Here is a 23,765-nt window from a genome sequence, read left to right as displayed (position 1 = left end):
ATGAGTGAACTAAATGAGGATTCTCTGGATCGTCACTTTGCAAAGCAGCTGCAGATGGTGAGCGATGTGTTTATCCAAAGTATATGCGCAGTCCATCATGATATCATACATCACTGGCTGCTGGTTTTCTATGAGGCGCCTTTGTCGGATAAATACGCCCGGAACTGTCTAATGGTGTTGATGCATGAGCAATTGAAGGTCATGGGAAAACTGGGAAAACCCTTTACAGACTTGGCCAATGCGAAACTGCCGCTAGAGGAAGTGCTTACGAAGTATGAAAGTGAAAAGCAGAGTGAGCCAGAAAATCCTCCAATAGCAAAAACAAACACAGAATCCGATTTGGAGACAAATTATACTAGTTATGACGGAGTCAGCAGTCGATCCTCCGGAAAGCTGTCGACAGTGGTGCAATCCAGCTTTAACTCCAAGAAGAAGAAATCGGATTACGAGCTGCAGTTGGAGAAGAAACAGCAACTACTCAAGCAGGCTAACTTGGATAATTATAAGGAAAGCGAATCCAATTGGCAAAAAAAGATGAATCAATCGCTGCAGACTCTACGGAGTCAGACGCGTCTACAGAAAGTCGAGTCGAATGCACGGCATGCAATCCGTCGGCTCAAGAATTGGACACCCAGCAGTGGTTCCATTAATTTACTGCGCATCACCTTGCAGGACATATTCGATGATGAGCCGGAGACGCGACGAATTCTACTGGACTTGGATCGCAAGCTGGAGCGTGAGCTGGAGAATCTGCTGGAGCAGGCGGGAGAAAGGCGTGAAAAGAATGTGCGCATACTCTACGATCAGTTGTTCAAACAGCAGCAGGACTTACTCCAGGCCAAACAGACGCTGCTCGAACAGGAGCAACAAAATCTGGCCAAGGCAAGACAGCAGCTCCAAGCAAAGGAGCAGGCACCATATTATAAGAATATGCCAACCCAGACCAGTTTCTATGTCAGGCCCAGCCAGCAGCCTCAATCTAAAGAATCCAACACCTGCAGCTGCGACCAATGCCAAGAAAATAGGAAACTAGTGACGCCCTCGCCTTCGCCGTCGCCTTCAGTCTCATCCTCTTCTCTCTTTGTTCACATTCAAGGCAACAAGGAGCTCAAAAATCAAAAGAATTGCGACTGCAAGTTCTGTCAGCAGTTTAAAAGGGAACTTTCGGACTAACCGGACAACATATATTAAAAATGTTTACTTTAATACATTATATTTTTTATATATTTTACATCTTCTTTGTTTTCAAATTTCTATTTTCTAAATTTATTAAATCATATTTTAAAAAAGTTTACTTTTATACATTATATTTTTTATATATTTTTAATTTTCTTTGTTTTCAAATTTCTGTTTATTAAATAATAAATTATTTTATCTTGTAAACTTTTTTATTTTTCAAAATTATAGTTTTTTAATAAATTTTTCAAACCAAATTAATTTTATTATATATTTCTTTATGTGATCTGTATAAAAACTTGAATTATAAAATATAAATTATTCTTGAGTAAGCTAAAAAAAATTTAAAACACATCAATTAAAAAAAAATATATTTCTATTTTAATAAATTTTTTTTAATTTTTGAGTCACCTAAATCAGTCAGTCAGTCACTCAGGACAAACTGTTTTATATATTTATATAGATAACCTTCATTTTAAAACAGGTTCTTTAAAAAAAAATACATACTGAATATTATATTTTTATTTTATTTCTATCTTTTAAATTTTAGAGTTACATATATACATTTTTTTTATATATTTATGTTCTTTTCCAATTTATAATTATTAAAAAGAAACTAATAATTGCCGAGAGTTTTCTGACACATGTGAGTGTGTGCGTGTGTATGTGTGTGTGCAAGTACCTGTCAATTGCCAGGAACTGGACTCGGCCAAGTTTTAATGTAGTTTTAATTTGCTCGTAATCACTGGAAACTTGGCCAACACACTAAACAAAAACAACGACAATAACTTGACTGGCAAAGTTGGCGTGAACGTTTCTTCTGGACTCGGCGAAATTCTACGCACTTGCTGTGCTCTTTCTTTTGTGTGCAGAAGCAGGAGCAGGAGCGCATCCCTCGCATCCTTCTGAGACAACAACAGCTTTGCTCGTAATTAGTTTTTAAGCGCTCTGTGTGTGTGCGTGTGTGTGTGGCTGGCATTAGATATGACAGCATGCAGTTAAGTACTTCTTAACGACAATGCCGCCTGTGTGGCTGCCGATAATGGCGTAAGGATAATATAAGTGCAATTGATTTTCTTGCCAAGTTTTCAAAAGTTTGTGCAAAGCAAAGTGCTGCTGGGATTATAGTTAACCGCAGTTGATTCTCACAAATTAAAATTAAATATACTTTGAGCCATGATGCTAAACAAAATACTGCCTAAGAATACTCTACACAAAATTAATATTAATTGTGGTGCTAAATAAACATGGTGCGCTCAAAAGTATGCTACACTTAAACTACAAAAATAGTTGCAGTAGAAAATTATCCATGCCTAAGAATATGCAGCAGAAAATTTCTTACGATTGCAGCTGTTAACTTACATGCTGCTCTCGAAAGTATGCAACATAACTTTAAAAGAATGTTATTTACATTGCAATCACTTTGAGAATTTTCCTTAAACTCTAACCTATTTATTGAATTTCATCTCAATTTATGCAGCCCACCTGCAACATATTACACAATTGCAATTGTGAAGAAAAATAACGGAAAAAAGAGAAAAGAAACTCAAAGATACGACATCAGTTGTCGATTGCAATTTCATTTTTTTTTCCTTATTTGCTGCTGGTAAAATGTTCCGAACATTTTATAAACTTGATAAAGCTGAGTATTTTGTAATAAGTAGATGATGGTTGCCTGAACTTTGTGCAACCAAACGATTCATTCATTTTTCACAACCAAAAAACAAAAAGACCATAAAGTTGCGGCTGCCACAAAAAAGGAAAGTTGCAAAAAAGAGAATGCAGTTGCAACATCGTCAAGTCTCTTTCATTCTTATAGTATTTCCCTGCCAACCCTTCTCCCCTATCGCATGACAATAGCTCAAAATATGTAGCACCAACTGACGAAGGACTGCGGAAAACCATGAAGTAAAAGCTGAAGGAAAAGCGTGCGGAAAAAGTAAGTGTGCGAAAAAGTTTTCTTTTAGCTTTAATGATGCGCACAGACAGCAGACAGCAGAACTTTTGGAAGGAAGGTTGTTAAGAGGGATTGCAACAATAAAATTTGAAATGTGACTTGAAGTAAAAAGGGAAGGAAAAGCGCGGTAAACATTAGCGACATCAAATTAATGACAAATTTGTGAGCTTTTGCGAATGCATTGTTCCCAAAACAATTTCTGGCTATTAAACATTAAAATTGCTCGCAGCGGGCAAAATATGACAAAAGTGAAAAGTCGCCAAGCCAGCGATGAGGAAAATTTATGTGCACGCTGGAAAACCAACCCAAGCAATTACGGCCAAGACTTAGTTGCCTTTTTGGCGCAAATGACAATAACCGAGGTGCTTAGCACTGGAATGGGTTGAAGTGCCCCCTCCACAGCAAGAGGTGAAAGCAACATCAAGTGTTCCCAGTTCCCAGCTCGCAGTTCCAGCTGTGGCCAGCAAAGGACCACAACTTTCGTTTTGCTGTTAAAATGCTCGACGAAAGTTGCATTTCTGCAGCTCCGGCAAGGCGATGTCGAAGTGCACTACATAACCATTATAACATAGCACACTGGTTCCAATTCCAACATTTTCTACACAAATAACTAATAATTTTCATAAAACTAAGAACAAAAAATTATTTATTTCTGTAAAAATTTCAAATTGTAACCAATTTTTCTGAAAAAATTGCATAAAAATTGAAAAAATTTTAATTTTTGCAAAAATGTTGATGAAAAAATGGCAATTTTTGCATTCAATCTTAAATATTTGAGTTTTTAAGCCATATTTATTAAATCAAACTTTCCGGCTTTCACTTTCGGCAAGATTTGTCGGATTTGTGTATATATTGTCATTGCAGTATTTTGCTTGTGCGTCTTGTTGTCGCCTACACCGCATCTTTGGCACCGCTAACCAAAACATAACGAATAGAGCACTGTGAGTAGCAGGATTACCATGTGTACCAACTCTGTAACTATACTTTTCGAATATACGCCAAAAAATTGGTATTTGCAACCAGTGTGCATAGGAAAGGAGAAGGAACTGGAGCTGTAGAAGTAACAGCTATCCAGTGAAGTTGAAAATGCGACGCTTGTTGTGGTGTTTATCACATTTTGCACATCTCACTTAATGGCTTCCTGCTGCCATTACAGCCATTACAGAAGCCACTGCGGCTAACAACTTGACTTGGCCAGTTTTCTTAGTACTCCATTGCGACGACACTTTCGAGACTGATACAGTGCACTATTGTGCCCCAGGCTACAGTGTGGGTCAGTTGAAAATTGCATTGGTTTCCATGGTCGTTAAGAAATACATTTCCTATATTTTTCATATACAATTACATTGTCGGGTCTTTCTGGCTAAAATGCCGCTTGGCAAAGGTCTCGCCCACAATGAGCGGAAAGACTAAACTTGCCTCGGCATACACCTTAACTGGTGTGGCTTCCTTGCGTATCTTGCCCCAAGATACCGCCTCATCCGGTCGAGCACCGCTGTCACTGCCATCGAATTCCGAGGCTGTGTTAATAAACACGGAGTAATCAGCTCCATTGCGCATTAAATTTGCATTACAAATATGATGCTTAATGATGCCGCCGCCCACAATAATCATGCCGCTGTTGACAGCCTTAACGGCCATCGTGTTGAGTCGCCGCAGATCGGATAAGATGTCCACAACCAATCCGGGTTGCCGAAACGAGTGAAAGTACATCATGTCCCCAAGGCTGCCATCGGTTAAGGCAGGACAGTAAACAGGTATTTGATTCTTGGCTGCCCAGTAGTATATGGAACTGGGATCATCAATGCGCTCGCCCAGCCTCTGTATGATGCGGGATGGCGACCACACGGTTCCCTTGCTGCGCTGCTCCTCCAGCATTTCGTCCAGCAGCGGCATTAGCCAGTCCTCAAATTTACAGTAGTTGTCATTGGGCACCAGCAGATTGCCAATACGATTTATGCCACGATCACGCAAATCACGTCCGTTTAGCTCAAAGGAACCCATAAAAGTCGGTGCCAGGCATTTGATGAAATCCTCCTCGACGCCACCAGCTGTGGTCACAATGCAGTCGATCATCCGATGCTCAGCTAGAAAACGCAGTGTCTCACGCATGCCTGATGACACCAGATTTGAGGTGTAGCCCAGAAAGATGGTGCACTTGCTCCTTCTCCTGATGAATTCATCCGTTTCGTGTATATCCTGCTGTTCAGCGTCCAGCGGCTGCGCCCTGCAATCCAACTGTCAGTGTTTAGTACACTCAAGTTTATTAAACTCTGCAGCTACTCAAAAACTCACCATTTTATTGATTTCCTTGATGGCCAGACCAAGATTGGTGGCCTGAAAGCCGGTGTGAACATAGGACTCCAATAGCTTGCTGTAATCGATGCCCTGATTAAAGTCATAGCCATACACCTGCGGCGTGTCTTCAGGAATGCGTTCACTGCGTTTTAGCACCGCATCCTTGGCAATTTCAGGCTCCGCTGACATTTTAAATAATGTACACAATAAACACAAATTTCTTCTTTTAGCGCGTTTTCTACCAAATGTGCGCATCAGCTGTTTGTTGTTGTCAGCATTATCGATAGCTCGGCTGAAAGGGCTGCATTCAATATTTATTCGGCCAATAACAGCTGTTGCCATAGCAGCTTTTTCCCGTCAAGTATGGTCTCTTTTTAAATCCAAAAAAATCGAGTGCAGCGAGCAGTGGAAACAATAACAAAAATATACAATATTCAATATAAGTCTGTTTTGCTGCTTAATAGCTGTCGGCACTGGTGAATAAATAAATATTATTATCGAGTATAATCGATGCTAATAAATGAAACTCATTTATCGATAGTGGCATCGATTGTTTTTGGCAATGAATGACAGGCAGAGAAATTGGAGCTGAAGAAGAAGCAGATAGGCACTTGAAACAACTAAACCAAATTTTAAGGTATGTCAAAATTATAATAATAAAGAAAAATCGAACGTATGAACATTTACTAATAATTCCAAAAAACATAAGCATTCATTGACTCACAAAATAAAAGCTGAATCAAAAGCGAGCACGTAGCACAAACAAAATTGTTAAACGCTTTTTGGAGTGGAAATCGTAGACAACAACAACGACGCCAGCAAGCGCCAAGCAAAGGCAACAATAAAAAAAGAAACAAATATAGCAAAATGATTAAACTTTTCTCGCTGAAGCAACAGAAAAAGGACGGTGACCAATCGGCACGAGGGGGACAGCAAAAGAAGGCATCAGCCGCCCAGCTGCGCATACAGAAAGGTATTTTTCTTAACAAATCTTTCGCGCCCATAAAAAATCGCTATTGTTTTGTTGGTTTACTTAATTTATGTATTTTGATTTGATTACAGATATTAACGAACTGAATCTGCCAAAGACTTGTGCAGTTGAGTTCCCCGACACCGATGATTTGCTCAACTTCAAATTGATCATCTCCCCGGACGAGGGATTCTACAGAGATGGACGCTTCGTGTTTAATTTCCGTGTTGGCTCCAATTATCCGCATGAGCCGCCCAAAGTGAAATGTGGCACGCAGGTTTATCATCCCAACATCGATCTGGATGGCAACGTGTGCTTAAATATATTGCGGGAGGATTGGAATCCTGTGCTGACCATCAATTCCGTTGTCTATGGCTTGCAGTTTCTGTTCTTGGTAAAGTCACATGGTTTATACGACAGCTAAAGTCGGTTTCAATGAAATCGCCTTTATGCATACTTTTGTGGTATGACAAACTCTGCACACGTCATTATACTTGAAAGTCATTAAATTGTACTTGTACACTATTGCAATGTTTATGCGGCAGCTTACTTCTGTTTAACTAACATCAAATTTATCCATAAATCATTTTTTAATGCACTTTGTGATTTGACAAACTCTTAATACGTCATTATTTTTTGAAGTCACTTTAAAATGTAGTTTAAACGCTTATCACCATGAAAATTATTATAAAGTCAGCTGATTCCCACATACAACTGCATTGTGGTATTATCTCCAAAACAAAAATACGTAAGCAAAGCGAAAAAAAAACAAATTATTTGCTTTTGTATCGATTCTGTGTGTCTAATTTTACATATATGAATCGTTAATATTTTTAAAATTCTTTTTTCTTAAATAATCTTTTATTTCAAGACAAAAAAGCTTCAAATATACTTCCGAATAGTATTTAAAAAAATGGAAGTACTATTTGGCTACCTATTTTTTTTTTAAGAGTCCAGTTTAATTTAAACAGTAATTTTTTTAAATTGAAAATTAATTGTCATACAGTTTGTTGTCAAACTTATTTGCGTTAAATCAGCATTTAGCTGCCTTATAAACATTGTAAATGAATCATGAATAACAAAGATTTTGTAATTTACAGGAGCCCAATCCGGAGGATCCACTCAATAAGGAAGCTGCCGATGTGCTGCAAAGCAACAAACGCCAATTTGAATACAACGTCAAGAAGGCGATGCGTGGCGGTTGCGTTGGCGATACGTACTTTGAATGCTGCCTCAAGTGATATAGGAAATCAAAAGTCTTTAATTTAAGAAACGGCGTCTGCCTGCTGCCTGCCAACATTATTAACATGATGCCAGCGAACAGTCAACGCAATTTTATTAATTATACACAACAACAACAACACGTACACTAAACAATGCCGACAACAACAGCAACAATAATAAACAAGCAAACAACCGGAACAACAACAACATGAGGAAAAGCAACAACCCCGAGAGCAACAACAAATTATCGTAATAAACAAGAAAAACAAAAAAAAAACAAAAACAATATTCAAGTCAACAATTTTTTTTTAGTATAAAAAGAATTGCAGCAGCTTAAAACTTATTATAAATTTCATGTTTGTAACGCATTGAGCATAAATTTTGTTTGTCAATTTTGTTCAGAAATTACTGCATATGATGTAATTATATATATTATGATTTATTATATAATTACATCATATTTTTGGATACGTACACAAATTATATTTACTGACAATGAAACAATTGAGTTGGAGTTACGAAATAGAAACCCAAATGTATTATTTATGCTTGTTTTAATACAAGTTCAGTTTAGTATTTATCTATTAAAAGCAGCTTCTTTCTTGAATTCTTCTTCAGCTGCTCACAGATGGGTGTTATGAATATGATAATTACTGCTAGAAAACTCGATCTTGACATACGAATTAATTTTCAGATATAAAAGCAATTAAGTTGAAATTTACGAACATTGAAACAAGAATTTCTACTTTTTATTCTTGCTTTAATATAAATTCAGTTCTTTCCTGAATTCTCCTCCAGCTGCAGACAGAGGGATGTTATGAAAATGATAATTACTGCTCCTTATTTTAATCGTCGGGATGTGCACAAATTAAATATTTAGAAAAAGAATCAATTGAGTTGAAATTAACAAACATAAAAACAGGAATTAAATATTTTGCATGTTTTTAGTATAGGTTCAGTTTAAACAGTTATTAATTAAAACCTGCTTCTTTTTAGAATCCTCCCAAGTCCTAATCTTGGCTACTAACACAAATTACAAATATAAAAACTGAAGACATTGATTTAAATTTTAGGCACAAGAATTTAATATTTATTCTTGCTTTAATATGAGTTCCATTAAGTAGCTATCAATTAAACCCGCTTCCTGAACACTCCTTCAGCTTCTCACAGGTGAATACTATGACGCGATAGCTGCATATTACGCCAGAGGCATAAATCCGCCACCGCCGCTTGACGTCCGCCGTGTAAACGCAGATCGTAGAGGCGACTGATGAGTCCGACCCGTATGTCATCCGTAGCCAGCACCTTGAGCAGCTGTTGCATTAGGTTAGGAGGGAGAAGACGCAAAACGGGCGCCACTCGCTCTCCGCCACATTCGACCAGCAGAGAGATGAACTGATAGACAAAGATGGCCTTGGGGGACAGCTCATCGCCGCTGACGAATTGCAAGAAGACGCGAAAAATGTGCTTAACACTAGACTGCAGTGGCTCCTTGAGGCTGAGGGGCGTGGCACGCAGCTCAGCGCTGGGCGTGCTCAGCATGGAGGTGACATTTGTGCTGCCAACGCCGCTGGCATCGGCGAAATCCGTTGAGTTGTCGCTGCCATCGCCAATTACTTTGCGCACCTTGGCGGCATTGGCCACGCCCACCATCTCCTCCTCGTCATGGGAGCGTGAACGTTTCTTAAAGGCAGCCGCTGAGGAACTGCGCGTCTCCAGGCACGAAATGATGCAGTAGACGCAGAGACGTGACAGCACCAGTGACTGCGGTTCATTGATGTCCTCGCTGGAAGTGTTAAACAGGGATTAGTACATATTGTTGTTATAAAAGCCTTGGCTGCACTTACTCCTGACGTCGCAGTATCAAAGGAGCCACCACATACTGCAGCAATGCCTCCGTGGTGCGCTCAATGTCCAGATGCATTACAGCAAATACTATATCCATGCACTTGGCCATGTCACGCATGTACTTGCAGCCAATCAACTGCTCCACCAGCTGTGTAACCAGCCAAGAGGCGCCGCCGGCCAGCAGCAATGATTCCAGCGTCTGTGCCGCACGCACTGGCAAGTGTCCCGCCTCGGAGACGGAACGCCAGCATTCCCGGAACTGTTCGATGAGCGGTGTGTGTGAGATGAGACGGGATTTGGTGTTGGGCGCAGGATGCACATCGTACTGCATTTTGCGTATGATTTGATAGGACAGTGTCAAACGTTCCTTGGCATTCTCCTGGCTGGACAGCTCCTCGCTGGTGAGTGGCGCCAGGAACTGTTGTATCATATTCAGTGGCTTCAGCAGCTCCGTCTCACGCACCGAATACATGTAGGCACATAGAAACGATGTGGCACAGACGGAGAAGCTAAATAGTCGCCGCTTAATGTTATCCAAAATACTCTTGACATCCGCCGAGGAGAGTGTCTCCTGCTCCCAGGCAATCAGCACATGATGCAGCACTCCTGGCAGATTTAAACAGATGTCCTGCCAGGTCAGATTGCTGGGTTTCAGTTGTGCCGTCTCTGGTTTGCTCAGACTCAACAGCAGCTCATCCACAATGCTGTCGTCGCAGAGCGCGAGTATCTGGCGGGGATTCTTGAGCTTATTCCGCTCCATCATGCACTCACGCACCCACTTCTCGAAGAAGGAGTCGCCACGTTCCGACAGCACCACCTGAAATAGCAGAAATATAGTAGGAAATATTAAAAAATACACTGAACTGAACAACAAAAATATTTTTTAAAAGTTATTCAATTTTAATTCTTATTAAAAAATTAAAAGAAAACTTCCACTTTCAATTATTACTATAAAAAAAAATGAAAAACTATTTTTGAAAATTAAATACACACTGAAAAAATACCAAAATTTAAAAAACTTATCTTAGTACTTTAGAAATCATTGGTAATTATTAATAATTTCATATATGCAATCAAATTTCATTATAAAAAATTAAAAATATCATTTGTTTTAAATTTTTATAATGTAAAATAGAATAAAAGAGTAATTTTATAATTTTTATATACAAATTAAAATCTAATTATTATTTCATACTATTTTTGTTTAGTTTAGTTGAAAAAAATAGGAATTAAAATTAATTTTTTTTACTTAAAATTATTATTATTCCAGGTTTGTTTTTATTAAACTAATAACTCTTATTTGCGATTGTTGCTTTTAAGCTCCAACGGAATAAAAACAATTCGAAAACTGAGAATCAATTAAATAAATAACTTTAAAAAAAAACTTAAAACAGTTATAAGTAGCGCTATATTTATCTGAAATCCATCAGATTGATTAAAAATAATATAATGGATTGTTCACTACCAAAAAGAATTGTGACTTTGACAGGAATAAAATTTAAAAAATGTAAACAACACTTATAAAGATTCACTTACATCCGATCCATAGGTTTGCACTATGCTAGTGAGCATTAAAAAGGAGACATCAAACAGTGTGGAGCGTATGATGGACAGTTTTCCCAGTTCGCCAGGCATCGGTTTGGAGTTCTCATTACATTGAATCAAGCGTGAGACGAAAGTCTTGAGACGACCCTCCACAGTGGCCACCGAGAGTATCAACTCGAAGCTGTTGCCAACTGGCACCTGACAGAGCACATTCACCATGTCCTGCACCTTGTTGGTGCACAGAGTCTTGAGGACTCCCGAAAGCGGCGTCTCGGCGCGTTTGATGAAGTTAATGTTGGAGGGCGTCTGTTGGCCATTGTTGCACTTCTTCAGCAGCAACGAAGCTGCCTCCCTGCAAGAGTTTTATATTAAAAATTGAAACAATTCTTAGGACACTTGAATAAATACACACCGTTGACTGGCGAATTTCTTGACGTGCACATCATTGACCAGCTGCAGTGTGGTCCAGTCGCTCAGCAGAAACTCAATGATATTGCACGAGCATTTGGTGTCCATAAAGTCCAGCAGCAGATTATCCTCAATAAGCAGTTCCAGAGCCTCAACCAGCTCTGGTATGTAATCCGTAGCTGGCAACGATTGCTCGCCCGGCACACGCTGCAGCGCATGGAGCTGCTTGATGATGTGTGGCATTTTGAAGAACATAAAGGCACCCCACATGGTGTCTGGACTGGTGTCCGCCACATTGCTTAATGTCAAGAAGCCAGCGCGTATAATCTCATAGAAAAGACGGGTATTTGTATATCCTTTAAGCCGCTGCAGCATCTGCAACTCGGCTACATAATAAGAGGTATCCTTGCAGGGATTTAGCAGCACCTCAACCGCCAGCAGTGGCTGCACACAGCATGAAATCTTCTCCAGCGCTGGCGCTGGATTTAAAGATTGCAAATCCAAGTGCTTGGCATCAATGTAGGCCAGCTGTTTAAGCTGTTGCTCCGCCGTTGCCGTGCTGAGCGTCAAGTTCGAGTTGGTCAAGGAGGCTTTAATACTAGCATATAGATCACGGATTCTGTCCAGCGTCTCCAGCTCCTCGTGACAGCCCACATAGAGCATGGAGAGCAGAAACTGTTGTTGTGTCAAGCGCTCAATGAGCTTGCAGCTTTGATCCAACATATAAGATTGCTCCGCGCTCATTTCTCCACGCATCTCATATTGCTGCACGGTACGTGCAAAGATTTGCATTACCCAGTGGACCAACTGCACCATGGCACCAGGCAGCAACGACTCCTCCGACTTGATGCTACAAACAGAAACTGTTAGCAAGTAGGAAGAGTGGAAATATGTTGCAAATTGCCACTTACCGACAGGTGATGCCATCTATAATGCTGACCAGAAACTCCAGCAAGGCAGTGACACAATAAACGCGTCCCAGTTTATCATATTTGGCAATGCAACGCAACACGGCTGCATGGGACACCAGATGAGCGCACAGCGAATGCTTCAGATAGTTTAAAACCAGCTGTTGGAATTATAAACAAATTTTAGAGGAGTTTCGAATTGAAGGAAAATGATGACTTACCGGATTCGCGGTGGAACCAATGACCGCCTGTTGCTGCAGACAATCCGCCAGGTTGTAGACATCTCCACTCACACCACGAGGCAGCACCTAAAATATATAGAAATATAAGAAATTAATATAAATTCAAAAAAATAAAACTAACTTTTTATAAATTTTTAACAATAACCATTTAAAAATGTTCCGTTTTTTTGTTGATTTTATAAATTTTATAGAGCATATATACAAAATTTAAATAATAAATTGAATAAAGAAATGTTAAAATTAATTTTAGAGTATCACATTATAAGAAACTGTAAATAATTAAAATATATGAATCATATTACATACATATAATACATATTTTGAATGTTTGATCTAAAAAAAAACATTTTTTTGTAACTGTTTTCTAAAAATGTAAATCAGTAGAATTTGAACTTCAAAAATTATTAAAATTATATAATATAAAAAGATTTAAAAAAAAAATATTCAATTAAATTATTATTTTGAGTTTTTTTTTTCTATGTAGATAAAAATAAGAGCTTAAATTAATTTATTTAAAAGGAATTAAAAGAAAATGAATTTTTTGGCTTTTCCAAAAATGAAATATTTTATAGTTTTCCATTCAGTTAGAACATTTTTTCGAACTTGATTTTTTTTGTAAATTCATTGCTTGTAATTTTCAACCATGATTGCAATTTCTGACTCAACCGGGATTTTTTCTTTAGTTTTCCATTTTTCGATCTAACAAAGTTACTGTTGATTCAATTGTCATTACAGTTGAGATATTTATGGAAAATTCAGGCATACAATACGCACTACAGACAATATAACAAACTATATTATTTATATTTACAATAGAGACACCATATACAAATACTAAGGAAAGTTCTTAAAGGTTTTTCCTTTTTTGTTGTTTTTACACGTGTTTCGCGATGTTTCGTTTAAATTTGCATCGCCTTCAAGGTTATTTTATTGGTAGCGTTCGGAACACGCTCAGACGGCGTCCATTACAGGTCATAAATGTAGTGCAACATTTGGAAAAAGAGAATCCAGCTGGTGCCAATTGTTTTCTATGGAAGCGTCTCATAAGTCAATATCAGTTTCGCACCAAGAAGGAAGTCTATTATCCGGATCGCAGATCGGAGATGAGGCGACCGGGAGTGCCGCCAAAACCTATGTCAATTATGAGGCCACAGCAGCAATATCAGCATCGTGGTCTGCCCAAGGATTACTATTACAAGGTGCTGGGCGTGAATAAGCATGCGACCGTACAACAAATACGCAGCGCCTTCTATGCTCTGGCCAAACGTTATCATCCGGACTCCACGCACTCGGAGGAGAAGCTGAAACACTTTCAAGAACTCTCCAATGCCTACAACATTCTGACGGATGAAACAAAACGTTTGGAGTACGATCAACTGGGCGGCATTAAGGATGAGCAGGCATTCCTCGAGCAGGCAGGCAATCCCATGAGCTTGGATAGAAAATTTGAAGGAACAACAAATCCTAACCAAGATGGTGCGTAATATATAAATTGTTTTATCTATTAATAATAATAAATAGATATAGGAGATAGCGAATAACTGTTAGGAATTTAAAAAAAAAACTGATAAAAAATTATTGGGGAAATATTTTAGATACTATTTATAGTTAGGGTATTATTATTTCCATTTTGTGTTAAAAAGCCATGGAATATAATGAGAGTTTATTTATTATATCACAATTTTTTGTCGGATCAAAATATAAAATATTCGCTAAAAGTGAATTTTTACTCTATAATTTAAATTTTAATCATTTTCAATTTAAATTCCATTCTATATTTAAATTTAAATCTTCATTCTTTAACTAAAATTTTAAATAAAAATCATAAAATATCCTGATATTAATTCTTCCTCTAGAAATTAAAAAGTTAACTGGCAACGAGTTCGACCTGACGGTAAGTTTTGTGGAAGCCACCACGGGTTGCAAGAAGCGAGTGGATCTGCGTTATTTACGCAAGTGCGACAGCTGCAAGGGCAAATCCCAGTTGATGGCCAATCGGGATGTGGGCAAGGAGCCATGTCGACGCTGTAATGGCACCGGAAAGGTCACAACCAAGACGGTCACCTTTACAGCGGTCAACACTTGTGGTCAGTGCAAGGGCAAGCGATATATCAATCGGAACGACTGTGAGACATGCGAGAATCGTGGCTATATAGTGGCCAATGTTGAGGTGCTTGTCACAATCCCATCTGGATCTCAGGCCGGCGATGTCATCACCATTGAGAATCCCAATACAAAGCAACGTGTCAACTATCACCTGAAGGTGCCATCCAGTGATTACTTTCGCCGTGTTGGCAACGACATATTCACGGACAAGTATCTCAACATTTCGGATGCGATTTTAGGTGGCAATTTCCAGGTACGCGGTCTTTACGAGAATGTCGAGGTGCGCGTTGAGGCCGGCACTCAGTCCCACACTCAGGTGGTGCTGCGTAACAAAGGTGTGCGCTCTCGGGATGGTGTCGGCGATCATATTATCACCTTGAAAGTCCGCATTCCCCGCAATCTGTCCGTGAAGCAGCGTCAACTCGTTTTGGCCTTAGCCCAGGCGGAGGAGCCGGTTTTCGAGTGTCAAAAAAATAACACTATGAAGTAATTCAATCCAAGTAGTAGTGCTTTCTTAGCAAAGCCGTGTTTTCAAATTCTCAATGTACCAATCTTAGTTTATTTTAAATAAAGTTGGAGCACACACACATTATAAATATATATATGCAAATTTTGTTACCTTTTTTATGTTGATGCCCCACTGTGAGTCCGACCATCGTTCACGCCACGCCACGTTAATTAACTGAAGGATTTTGTTGTTCTCCTTCATGGCGCTTAAAGCGTTTTATTACACCTTCTCTTTAATTCAAGAGAAAAATTGTTTATAAAATATAAAAATAAACAAGAAGCAGAACTGTTTTTATTAGTGTTGTATGCAGTGTTGACAACTGTACACACAGGCTGCCACTCAGTTAAAATTACCGATCTGGCTCGATTTTGTACCTAAAAAATAGAGAGAAAAATGTACTCGATACCAGTGTTGGAAGTGTGTTACTCACTACTTTTAACACTCACCCGCGTAATTCAAAAGTCACAAGACGCTTAATAATCAAATATGTAGTTTATTGAATACAATAAAGTAGCGTATGATTTTTGTAAACTGCTTTAAATATTATGTTCTAAAATGTTTGACTTTGTACAAAATATATATATTTACTATATATGCCGAAAAATTGTTCCTCCATTGCACACTTCAAATTTGATGTTTTCACTCAATCTCTTATTTGGTTTGAATTTTGTTGATATATATTATTGAAAATGTAAGCATAAAGTGTATAGTGCTGAATATATTGCTGTGTAATTAATTGATAAATAAAAGTTATAGCAATGCATCGTTTTCGGTGGATTGTCAAGGGAGCAAATAAAAAAAATAGTTGGATAAATTTACAAAGGCAATTTATTTAATAAGAACTTGAATTAAATGTGAAAGAAAATATAATTAAGTTTAAAAAATATAACAGCTAACTTAAGATTGTATGACAAAAGCATTTATCTATCAATGGCAGCGCCACGAACAGAACTTAATAACTAAAAAATTGCTTTGAGGAAGGTTTTTTAACGCCAAGTCACTCAATTGTGTGTGTTTTGTTTTGTTTATGTTTTTGTTTGTTGAATTTTTTGCTTATTAACCGAGGAAGAATTGTCATTGATAAAGTTAAAAGCTAAGTCTAAGACCTATTCAATTAATTAATTATTTTTGTTTTGACGCCACAGGAGCTACCGTAGCCAGCTGCATGAGCCAAATTCAATCACTTTAGCCATCCGTCGTCCTTAGTACTTTGAGGAGTGAGTTGTGTGTTTTCTTGCTTTCATTTTGCTTTATGCTTTTGATGTTTTCCATTGTTGATGTGTCGTGTGAGTGAGTTTCAATTGCACCTAATTGGAGGAGGAAGAACCAGCTGGCTCGTCACCCTTAACTGCCGAGGCGTAACTGGCGCCAGCATTGGAACTGCCCGGCTTATCAGTAGCTTTACCCTCTGAAGATCCGCCTGCGCCTCCGGCTGCAGCAGCACTTGGAACACCAGCAGCACCGCCAATGCAAACATTACTGTTAAGACCTGAAGCATGAGGTGAATCAACTAAATAAATTGTTTTTGAATTTGTGATATATGTGTGTGTCTGTGCGTCTGTGTGTGTACAATTATTAGGCACCTTTGACATCCATGGCATAGTTATCATCCAGACGCAGATCATGTCGCTTAATTAGCTGACACTCGGCGCCCTCAATCGAGGGTATGGAATAGACATATAAATAGCCATCCTGTGAAGCAATCAATAGCCTGTAAATATAAAATTTAAATTAAAAAATATTAAGCTCAATTCAATTCAAGAAAGTTCCACATGTTTTTTACTTAGAATTTAAATAAGATATTCGATTTTTTTAAGAAATTTGTGAAACCTGCCTGAGCTTAAGATGGCACTCACCTGAGCTGCTTCTGTATCGTGGTGATGGCGCACATACGTCGCACACCCGCCTCCGGCAGCGTGACCGATGCAAAAGCCCGTCCCTGGCTGAAGACATCGGTCACCTGCGTGGGCAAGTAGCTGGTGACCGTTTTGCTCAAGAATCTAAAAAACGAGTAACTTGCATGAGAGAATAGATATGATGAGTTGGTGGTTTGGTGGTGGTGGTTGTGTTGGTTTTTGGATTGAGATTGAAAAAATGAAAGAAAAGAAAAATAGATAAATGTCAAGTGCCACAAAAAACAAAAGATCAATTCACAAATCTTTAGCGCGAATGGATGAGACATTTAAAAAGTGAGAGAGTGTGTGTGTTTGTGAGAGTGTGTGTACATAAATACATATACATATATACCGCAACCATATACAGACTAAATTATATAATACAAAGTACACTATATGCGATTTCCTATAAAAAATGACAATATGATGAAAAATATCAGAGAAATAAATTGGGATCACAAAATATAAAAATTTGTTATTAGAAAAACAAATTGCGAAAAATGTAGTAAGGAAATTGAAGCTATAAAAAATATTATAAACATAAAGCTAGGAACTTGTTACTAACAATTGAGTAAGGAAATAAAAATGCAGAATAAAATTTACACCTTGTTTTCTACCACTGTTGAATATTTTTGTTTGATTTTCAAAAATACCCTAAATAAAAGAACTAACAAAATAAACAAATTAGAAAATATCTCTTTTAATATAAAATTGAATACGAATCAAAAAAAGGAATGCTACTTTTGCTCAAAATTAAAAAACTGATTTTATGCAATGTCTGTCTTATTTCGAGTTCTCGCTTCCTTATTTCAACCAAATTTGTGATTCCCTCAATTGTATTCAGAGTTTTTGTTTTTCTTACAAAAATGATTAAAATTCGTATGAGGTACTAATATATGCTACTCCAACACCTGGCTGCTTACCCCATCCAATCATCTCCAGACTGCTTGCCATGATCATTGTTCTCGGCAGCGCTGCGATCCAAGCGGAATATGTGAACCGTCTCCGTGTTGGAGCTGGACACCAAGTACTCGGCACAAGTGCTGAACGAGAGCGAGACAATGGAGACGCAACGTTTGAGGCCACGTCGCAGCTCAAACAAACGACTGCCATCCTGGGAGCTAAAGACACGGATTACAGTGCCCCGTTCGCTGGCAGTGGCAATCTCCGTGCCCGACGGACTGAACGCAATGGCCGCCAGTGGCGTATCATGAGCGGGTATCATGGTCTTGGCATGCAAATTGATAGCATCGAAGATTTGCACCTCCCCGGAGGTCACGCTGCCCGGATAGGCGAGATAACAATGATCCGACGAGGATGATAGCGCACACAGTCCCAACTGATTACAGGGTGTATCGCGTATGGTGTGCACCACCTTCATATCCTGAATGTTGTGTATATAGAGTGATTCCTCCAAGCAGACAATCAAACGTTCACGATTCAATTTAACCGCCAAAATGGTATTCGAATACGAGTAATTGCAGATTTCGCTTTGTTTCTTGAAATGACAGACTTTGAGTTTGCGCGGCGCACGCTGGGAGACAATGGCCACTAAGGAGCTCTCAAAGAGCCGCTCGATCAGGAACAGATCATCGCTCTTTGTGTGATAGATCTTGTCCAGCGTGGAGTCCACAGAACCCAGACTATACAGGCTATAGCTGCCGCTGGTGGCAACCGCCAGGGAACTATATATATTACAGTAATAAATATTTAATTAATTTTATAACACAGTGTAAGCAAATACTTACGTTATGTTTTGATTAAAGTTAACAAACACCTCGCCCGCATCCACATCGGGTCGCCCTAGCAGGCTCATCATTTTGTCGCTGTCTGTCTTAGCGTGTGTGACCTGTAAAAGTGGAGTGGGAGGAGTCAGCACAACAAATAACACAAAGACGTTGTTATTGTTCTGCTATTTACAGACAGACGTGAAAAAACTTCAAAACATGCACAGCCAGGGTTGGGCAAGCAGATTTCGTTTTCGATTGCGTATTAGACGAAAACGCAAACAAAGCAAAAAGATACACATATGGGATAGGTGGATTTTGGCTCTCTGCGCTGATAAACCCAACAACAACAAACTAAACGCACACGTATGCCTCAAAGCACTTACTTCTGTTTAACGAAAACACCTGTGCTGTACTTTGAAAACTTTACACAGCCTCTGCGTCAACACAATACAATGCTGCTTTAGTTAAAACACTCTATTTAAAGCTATTTTCTAAAATTATTTCTATCGCGCAATTGTTTTTGCTATGTTTCGCACTAGGGATGCAGACTTATATTATAGAGTTCGGATTGTGTTCAATTGAACTAATCACTAGAGTGAAGAACCGAACTAGATCCATGGCTGCAGGTCAAATAGTTCCGTTGATTCGTTGATCCGAACTCCACACGTCTGGCAGCCTTGATCAGCTGTTCCGTCTGAGCTCCGACGGCCAGTCAAAAAAATCGAGCCAGATTGAAAACTTTTACTCGATGGGCAACCCTCGGCAACCATACAGTGCTACAACAAAATTCATTGATGTATATATTTTTTTAATGTGTTAAAATTCTGTAAATATTTTGCGTAAACAGTTAAAAACAAAATAAGTAAAGCAGTACGTAGCTTGTATTAAAATCGCGCATGGTGCTTAGAAGATGACAAAACAGAAGAATACTTTTATTCGAGTGAATTACAGCAGTCGCCAGTCAGTCAAATAATTGTCCAATTTTTATAGGCCTAAAAAATGCATTATACATAATAGCTATTAAATGTAAACAAGCAATAAAAGCTTTACGACAAATCCAAAACATCGTCTGTCACTTATTAAATTGAACGAAAGTGTAAAAAAGATGCAGACAGACTCAGACAACAAAAGCAATAACAAAGTGCTCCGACCAAAATAAATGCATATGCATGTATATTGTGTATATGTATATGTGTGTTGTGGATTGGATTCTGATTGGATCGCTGGAATATAATTAACTGAGGAAATACTGATAATATTTCTAATTATCAAGATCTTTGCGAAACTTTATGTAAGTACAATTAATTGTATAGTATTATCGTCAAACACACACCCTCCTTGTTGTGTGATAAGAAAATAAATGAGAAATCGCAACGAAAACGTGCATCTTCAGCCTTGCTGTTATTGTTGTTGTTTTTGCTGCTTCCGCTGTCATCGACGTCGTCGTTGGCGTCGCCTTGCACTAACTTCATATATACATATGTGTACATACATAGGCCATGTTTCTAATCAGGCCCTTGTGTCGTGATTTGTAGTAGCGTAAACGATAATATATATATTTTATTTTGTCAACACTGTACGCATAGTACCGTTATCTCCCAATTGTAATTTTCCACGCGCCTAGTGTTTCCAATTGGACAACCAAAAGAGACACTGAAAAAGATACTTGCTGAATGAGGAAGAGAGGGAGCTAGCGATATGCCAAGTTTATACGACAGCTTAAACCAGTTTAAATAAAATTATGTTTAGTTGCACTGCATTTATAGAATGAATAATATAATTAGAATACACATATATAAATGCAGAATATTTTTATAATTCGCTTTAAAGCGAGAAAATGTTCGTTATTCTCTTAAGTAGCTTTAAATTTTAGTATAAACACTTGATGTGAAACGTATTGCAAGATCAGCTGATTCTCATATAAAATTGCCAAATCATATATAATTTTCTGCAATATCAATCTTAGCTGCCGTATAAACTTAGAGATAATAGAATGCAAGAAGGGCAGCAAACGTAATTCCAGCTGCATTATAATATTATTTATGTTCACATGTGTGTATATTGTTTGTGCTCGAGTTTAATTGCAGTTTTTCGCTGTTGTTTACATTCATTAAAAATTAGCTGCGCTGTCGACGTCGACGTCGCTGCGCTGCTTGTACTACGGCTTTTTATCATTCGCGTGTACTTTTGACATTTAAAAGACAATCAAAAAAAAAAAGACAATTTCCAGCACAAGCGATGATTGTGCATTATTTTGAAGCACTGTTTGACTGTGACAGTGACTGTGAAACTACTTAACCAGTTTCTGCTCTCTCATTTCTAGCTCAACTCTGCTCTCGAATATGTCCGACGGCGTCAGCGTGCTGCACATTAAACAGGAGGTGGATACTTCATCAGCTGGAGGAGGAGGAGGCGCCAGCAACTCGTGCTGCAGTCCCAGCTCCAAGGCAACAACAACAACAACAACAGCTGGCCACAACAACTCGAGTAACAACAACAGCAACAGCGGCATGAAGTCATCTCCATCGGTGTCACCAGAGCGTCAACTCTGCAGCTCCACAACATCCTTATCCTGTGATCTGCACAACGTATCTTTGAGTAATGATGGCGACAGCAGCAAAGGAGGCGGAGGCGGGGGAGGAGGCAACAATCACTCCAGCAGCGTTGCAGCGGGCAGCGGCTCTGTCCGTGATGAGGTGCGTCGCTTGTGTCTGGTGTGCGGAGATATTGCCTCCGGGTTTCATTATGGCGTCGCCAGCTGTGAGGCGTGCAAGGCCTTCTTCAAGCGCACCATTCAGGGCAACATCGAGTACACGTGTCCGGCCAACAACGAGTGCGAGATCAACAAGCGAAGGCGGAAGGCGTGTCAGGCCTGTCGCTTCCAGAAGTGCCTGCTCATGGGAATGCTCAAGGTGCGCTAAATTGATAAAGAATAGAATTTTAAATCCTTGCAGAAATGTGTAACACTTTTAAAGAGGCGTAGCATAACCCATATAGTATATATACTCTTGATCAGCAGGACGAAGTCATTCGATATAGTCAAGTTCGTCTATTTCTATGCAAATTGGTCTCTCAGTTTTGAAGACATCTTCATAAAACTTGGTACACCTGCGTCTTTTTCGGACTACTATATAATATAGCTGCCATAGTAGGGATCAGTCAAAAATCAACCTTTAGTATGAAAAACTTTTTTGTTTCTTGAGATATCTCAACCAAATTTACGGTCTGTGTATTTAGTGTGGTCTTATACATTCTGACCAAGTTTGATTAAATTCTACTATATCATATAGCTGCCATAGTAGGGATCAGTCAAAAATCAACCTTTAGTATGAAAAACTTTTTTGTTACGGTCTGGGTATTTAGTGTGGTCTTATACATTCTGATCAAGTTTGATTAAAATCGGACTACTATATCATATAGCTGCCATAGTAGGGATCAGTCAAAAATCAACCTTTTGTATGAAAAACTTCTTTGTTTCTTGAGCTATCTCAACCAAATTTATAGATTTAAAGCTTACTATGGACTTATATATACTGACCAAATTTGGTTGAAATCTGACTACTATATCATATAAATTTTATTAAAACTAGACGTCAATATCATATAGCTGCAATAAGAAAAGTTCTCTGCAAGGGTATTAAGCCTTACGTCTTTCTTATTATACTAATTTATATTTAATCCTTTGCAGGAGGGCGTGCGTCTGGATCGTGTGCGTGGAGGACGACAGAAATATAGACGTAATCCGGTGTCCAACTCGTACCAGACCATGCAGCTGCTTTATCAATCCAGCACCACATCGTTGTGTGAGATAAAGATACTGGACGTGCTCAACTCCTATGAGCCGGATACACTGAGCGTGTCACAGGCATCACAGCAACAACAACAGCCGCAACAACCGCACACGACCAGCTGCAATGATGAAGCTTCCTCCTCGTCGGGCAGCGTTAAGCTGGAGAGCAGCAATAATGGCAGTACTCCAAATGGCACATGCATTTTTCAAAACAATAACAACAATGATCCACATGAGATTTTAAGCGTACTGAGCGATCTCTATGACAAGGAGCTGGTCAGCGTTATTGGCTGGGCCAAGCAGATACCCGGATTTATAGAGCTACCTTTAAATGATCAAATGAAGCTACTCCAAGTCTCGTGGGCAGAGATCTTGACGCTTCAATTGACATTTCGTTCGTTGCCTTTCAATGGCAAATTGTGTTTTGCCACCGATGTGTGGATGGATGAGCTGCTGGCCAAGGAATGCGGCTACACGGAGTTCTATTATCATTGTGTGCAAATCGCACAGCGGATGGAGCGCATCTCGCCACGTCGCGAGGAATACTATCTGCTGAAGGCATTGCTGCTGTCCAATTGTGATATACTCTTGGACGATCAGAGTTCCTTGCGCGCCTTTCGCGACACCATTCTCAATTCGCTCAACGATGTTGTCTACTTATTGCGTCACTCCTCCGCCGTGTCCCATCAGCAGCAGCTACTGCTCTTACTCCCCTCGCTGCGACAGGCGGATGATATACTGCGGCGCTTTTGGCGCGGAGTTGCACGCGATGAACTCATCAATATGAAGAAATTGTTTCTCGAGATGCTCGAACCGCTGGCCAGGTGAAAGAGCAGCAATAGAATTTAGTTATTAAGTCAAGGTGCAAATCTACATTTAAGTTGAACTAGTTACTAAAACTATTCTGTAAGCATATTCAAAGGTGTAGCTCATAGTGTGTACATAGATTGTGTGTGAATTTCGGAATTATATATAAATGAAAAATTACTAAAACTAAAAAGTTGTTCATACTAATCAAATTTCCTGCTTGCACGCAGCTATGTTGTGTGAAAATTTCAGCCTTCTAGCTCATATGGTTTTGACTGTACAATGATCAGTCAGTCATTTGTTCATACTAATCAAATTTCCTGCTTGCAATTTGAATTTGGCACTATAAAATT

The 23,765-nt window shown here is 39.0% G+C and overlaps 7 protein-coding genes across 12 annotated transcripts; 4 read left to right on the top strand and 3 right to left on the bottom strand.

Moving 5' to 3' along the window:
* Positions 1 to 1,210, top strand: LOC117786759. The gene has a single exon (XM_034625125.1). It carries the CDS (start codon positions 1 to 3, stop codon positions 1,171 to 1,173), a length of 1,173 nt encoding a protein of 390 aa, XP_034481016.1. The 3' UTR covers positions 1,174 to 1,210.
* A 3,217-nt stretch (positions 1,211 to 4,427) lies between these two features.
* On the bottom strand, positions 4,428 to 5,676 carry LOC117787254 (probable deoxyhypusine synthase). The gene is made up of 2 exons (XM_034625736.1): positions 5,429 to 5,676; positions 4,428 to 5,371 (listed from the first exon to the last, which is right to left on the bottom strand). The coding sequence occupies exons 1-2, from the start codon at positions 5,618 to 5,620 to the stop codon at positions 4,475 to 4,477; spliced, it is 1,089 nt and encodes a 362-aa protein (XP_034481627.1). The 5' UTR covers positions 5,621 to 5,676; the 3' UTR covers positions 4,428 to 4,474.
* Positions 5,677 to 5,965: 289 nt separating this feature from the next.
* LOC117786543 (nedd8-conjugating enzyme UbcE2M) lies at positions 5,966 to 7,707 on the top strand. Its single transcript, XM_034624855.1, has 4 exons — positions 5,966 to 6,068; positions 6,141 to 6,404; positions 6,494 to 6,795; positions 7,502 to 7,707. The coding sequence occupies exons 2-4, from the start codon at positions 6,299 to 6,301 to the stop codon at positions 7,640 to 7,642; spliced, it is 549 nt and encodes a 182-aa protein (XP_034480746.1). The 5' UTR covers positions 5,966 to 6,068; positions 6,141 to 6,298; the 3' UTR covers positions 7,643 to 7,707.
* Positions 7,708 to 8,692: 985 nt separating this feature from the next.
* LOC117786540 (mediator of RNA polymerase II transcription subunit 24) lies at positions 8,693 to 15,431 on the bottom strand. The gene is made up of 7 exons (XM_034624853.1): positions 15,302 to 15,431; positions 12,556 to 12,642; positions 12,338 to 12,495; positions 11,431 to 12,276; positions 11,010 to 11,370; positions 9,473 to 10,290; positions 8,693 to 9,411 (listed from the first exon to the last, which is right to left on the bottom strand). The coding sequence occupies exons 1-7, from the start codon at positions 15,389 to 15,391 to the stop codon at positions 8,790 to 8,792; spliced, it is 2,982 nt and encodes a 993-aa protein (XP_034480744.1). The 5' UTR covers positions 15,392 to 15,431; the 3' UTR covers positions 8,693 to 8,789.
* LOC117786541 (protein tumorous imaginal discs, mitochondrial) lies at positions 13,409 to 15,282 on the top strand. Its single transcript, XM_034624854.1, has 2 exons — positions 13,409 to 14,052; positions 14,433 to 15,282. The coding sequence occupies exons 1-2, from the start codon at positions 13,467 to 13,469 to the stop codon at positions 15,170 to 15,172; spliced, it is 1,326 nt and encodes a 441-aa protein (XP_034480745.1). The 5' UTR covers positions 13,409 to 13,466; the 3' UTR covers positions 15,173 to 15,282.
* Positions 15,432 to 16,230: 799 nt separating the features above from the next.
* On the bottom strand, positions 16,231 to 19,371 carry LOC117787961 (WD repeat domain phosphoinositide-interacting protein 2). Of its 6 annotated transcripts, none has more exons than XM_034626600.1 (6): positions 19,199 to 19,371; positions 18,834 to 18,934; positions 18,009 to 18,770; positions 17,047 to 17,205; positions 16,774 to 16,901; positions 16,231 to 16,700 (listed from the first exon to the last, which is right to left on the bottom strand). In XM_034626600.1, exons 2-6 carry the CDS (start codon positions 18,902 to 18,904, stop codon positions 16,498 to 16,500), a joined length of 1,323 nt encoding a protein of 440 aa, XP_034482491.1. In that variant the 5' UTR covers positions 18,905 to 18,934; positions 19,199 to 19,371; the 3' UTR covers positions 16,231 to 16,497. The 6 variants fall into 6 exon arrangements, with proteins under 6 accessions (XP_034482491.1, XP_034482493.1, XP_034482492.1 ...); XM_034626602.1 differs by having other exon boundaries at positions 16,231 to 16,679; XM_034626601.1 differs by having other exon boundaries at positions 17,047 to 17,190.
* Positions 19,372 to 19,591: 220 nt separating this feature from the next.
* LOC117788217 (steroid hormone receptor ERR2) lies at positions 19,592 to 23,605 on the top strand. The gene is made up of 3 exons (XM_034626913.1): positions 19,592 to 20,106; positions 21,139 to 21,727; positions 22,504 to 23,605. The coding sequence occupies exons 2-3, from the start codon at positions 21,158 to 21,160 to the stop codon at positions 23,431 to 23,433; spliced, it is 1,500 nt and encodes a 499-aa protein (XP_034482804.1). The 5' UTR covers positions 19,592 to 20,106; positions 21,139 to 21,157; the 3' UTR covers positions 23,434 to 23,605.
* The last annotated feature ends 160 nt before the right edge of the window (positions 23,606 to 23,765 follow it).

This window comes from Drosophila innubila, assembly GCF_004354385.1.
Source record: "Drosophila innubila isolate TH190305 chromosome 3L unlocalized genomic scaffold, UK_Dinn_1.0 0_D_3L, whole genome shotgun sequence".
Lineage (NCBI taxonomy): Eukaryota > Metazoa > Arthropoda > Insecta > Diptera > Drosophilidae > Drosophila > Drosophila innubila.
This window is presented reverse-complemented; position numbering and strand designations above follow the sequence as displayed.

Coding starts and splice junctions, on each gene's coding strand:
- LOC117786759 (XM_034625125.1), top strand. CDS start 1: ATGAGTGAACTAAATGAGGATTCTCTGGATCGTCACTTTGCAAAGCAG.
- LOC117787254 (XM_034625736.1), bottom strand. CDS start 5,620: ATGTCAGCGGAGCCTGAAATTGCCAAGGATGCGGTGCTAAAACGCAGT. Junction 5,372..5,428: donor TCAAGGAAATCAATAAAATG/GTGAGTTTTTGA, acceptor AAACACTGACAG/TTGGATTGCAGGGCGCAGCC.
- LOC117786543 (XM_034624855.1), top strand. CDS start 6,299: ATGATTAAACTTTTCTCGCTGAAGCAACAGAAAAAGGACGGTGACCAA. Junction 6,405..6,493: donor CCAGCTGCGCATACAGAAAG/GTATTTTTCTTA, acceptor ATTTGATTACAG/ATATTAACGAACTGAATCTG. Junction 6,796..7,501: donor GCTTGCAGTTTCTGTTCTTG/GTAAAGTCACAT, acceptor TGTAATTTACAG/GAGCCCAATCCGGAGGATCC.
- LOC117786541 (XM_034624854.1), top strand. CDS start 13,467: ATGTTTCGTTTAAATTTGCATCGCCTTCAAGGTTATTTTATTGGTAGC. Junction 14,053..14,432: donor AACAAATCCTAACCAAGATG/GTGCGTAATATA, acceptor TTCTTCCTCTAG/AAATTAAAAAGTTAACTGGC.
- LOC117786540 (XM_034624853.1), bottom strand. CDS start 15,391: ATGAAGGAGAACAACAAAATCCTTCAGTTAATTAACGTGGCGTGGCGT. Junction 12,496..12,555: donor TTGGTTCCACCGCGAATCCG/GTAAGTCATCAT, acceptor TAATTCCAACAG/CTGGTTTTAAACTATCTGAA. Junction 11,371..11,430: donor AAGAAATTCGCCAGTCAACG/GTGTGTATTTAT, acceptor AAACTCTTGCAG/GGAGGCAGCTTCGTTGCTGC.
- LOC117787961 (XM_034626600.1), bottom strand. CDS start 18,904: ATGATGAGCCTGCTAGGGCGACCCGATGTGGATGCGGGCGAGGTGTTT. Junction 18,771..18,833: donor AACTTTAATCAAAACATAAC/GTAAGTATTTGC, acceptor TAATATATATAG/TTCCCTGGCGGTTGCCACCA. Junction 16,902..17,046: donor ACGATACAGAAGCAGCTCAG/GTGAGTGCCATC, acceptor TTATATTTACAG/GCTATTGATTGCTTCACAGG.
- LOC117788217 (XM_034626913.1), top strand. CDS start 21,158: ATGTCCGACGGCGTCAGCGTGCTGCACATTAAACAGGAGGTGGATACT. Junction 21,728..22,503: donor TGCTCATGGGAATGCTCAAG/GTGCGCTAAATT, acceptor AATCCTTTGCAG/GAGGGCGTGCGTCTGGATCG.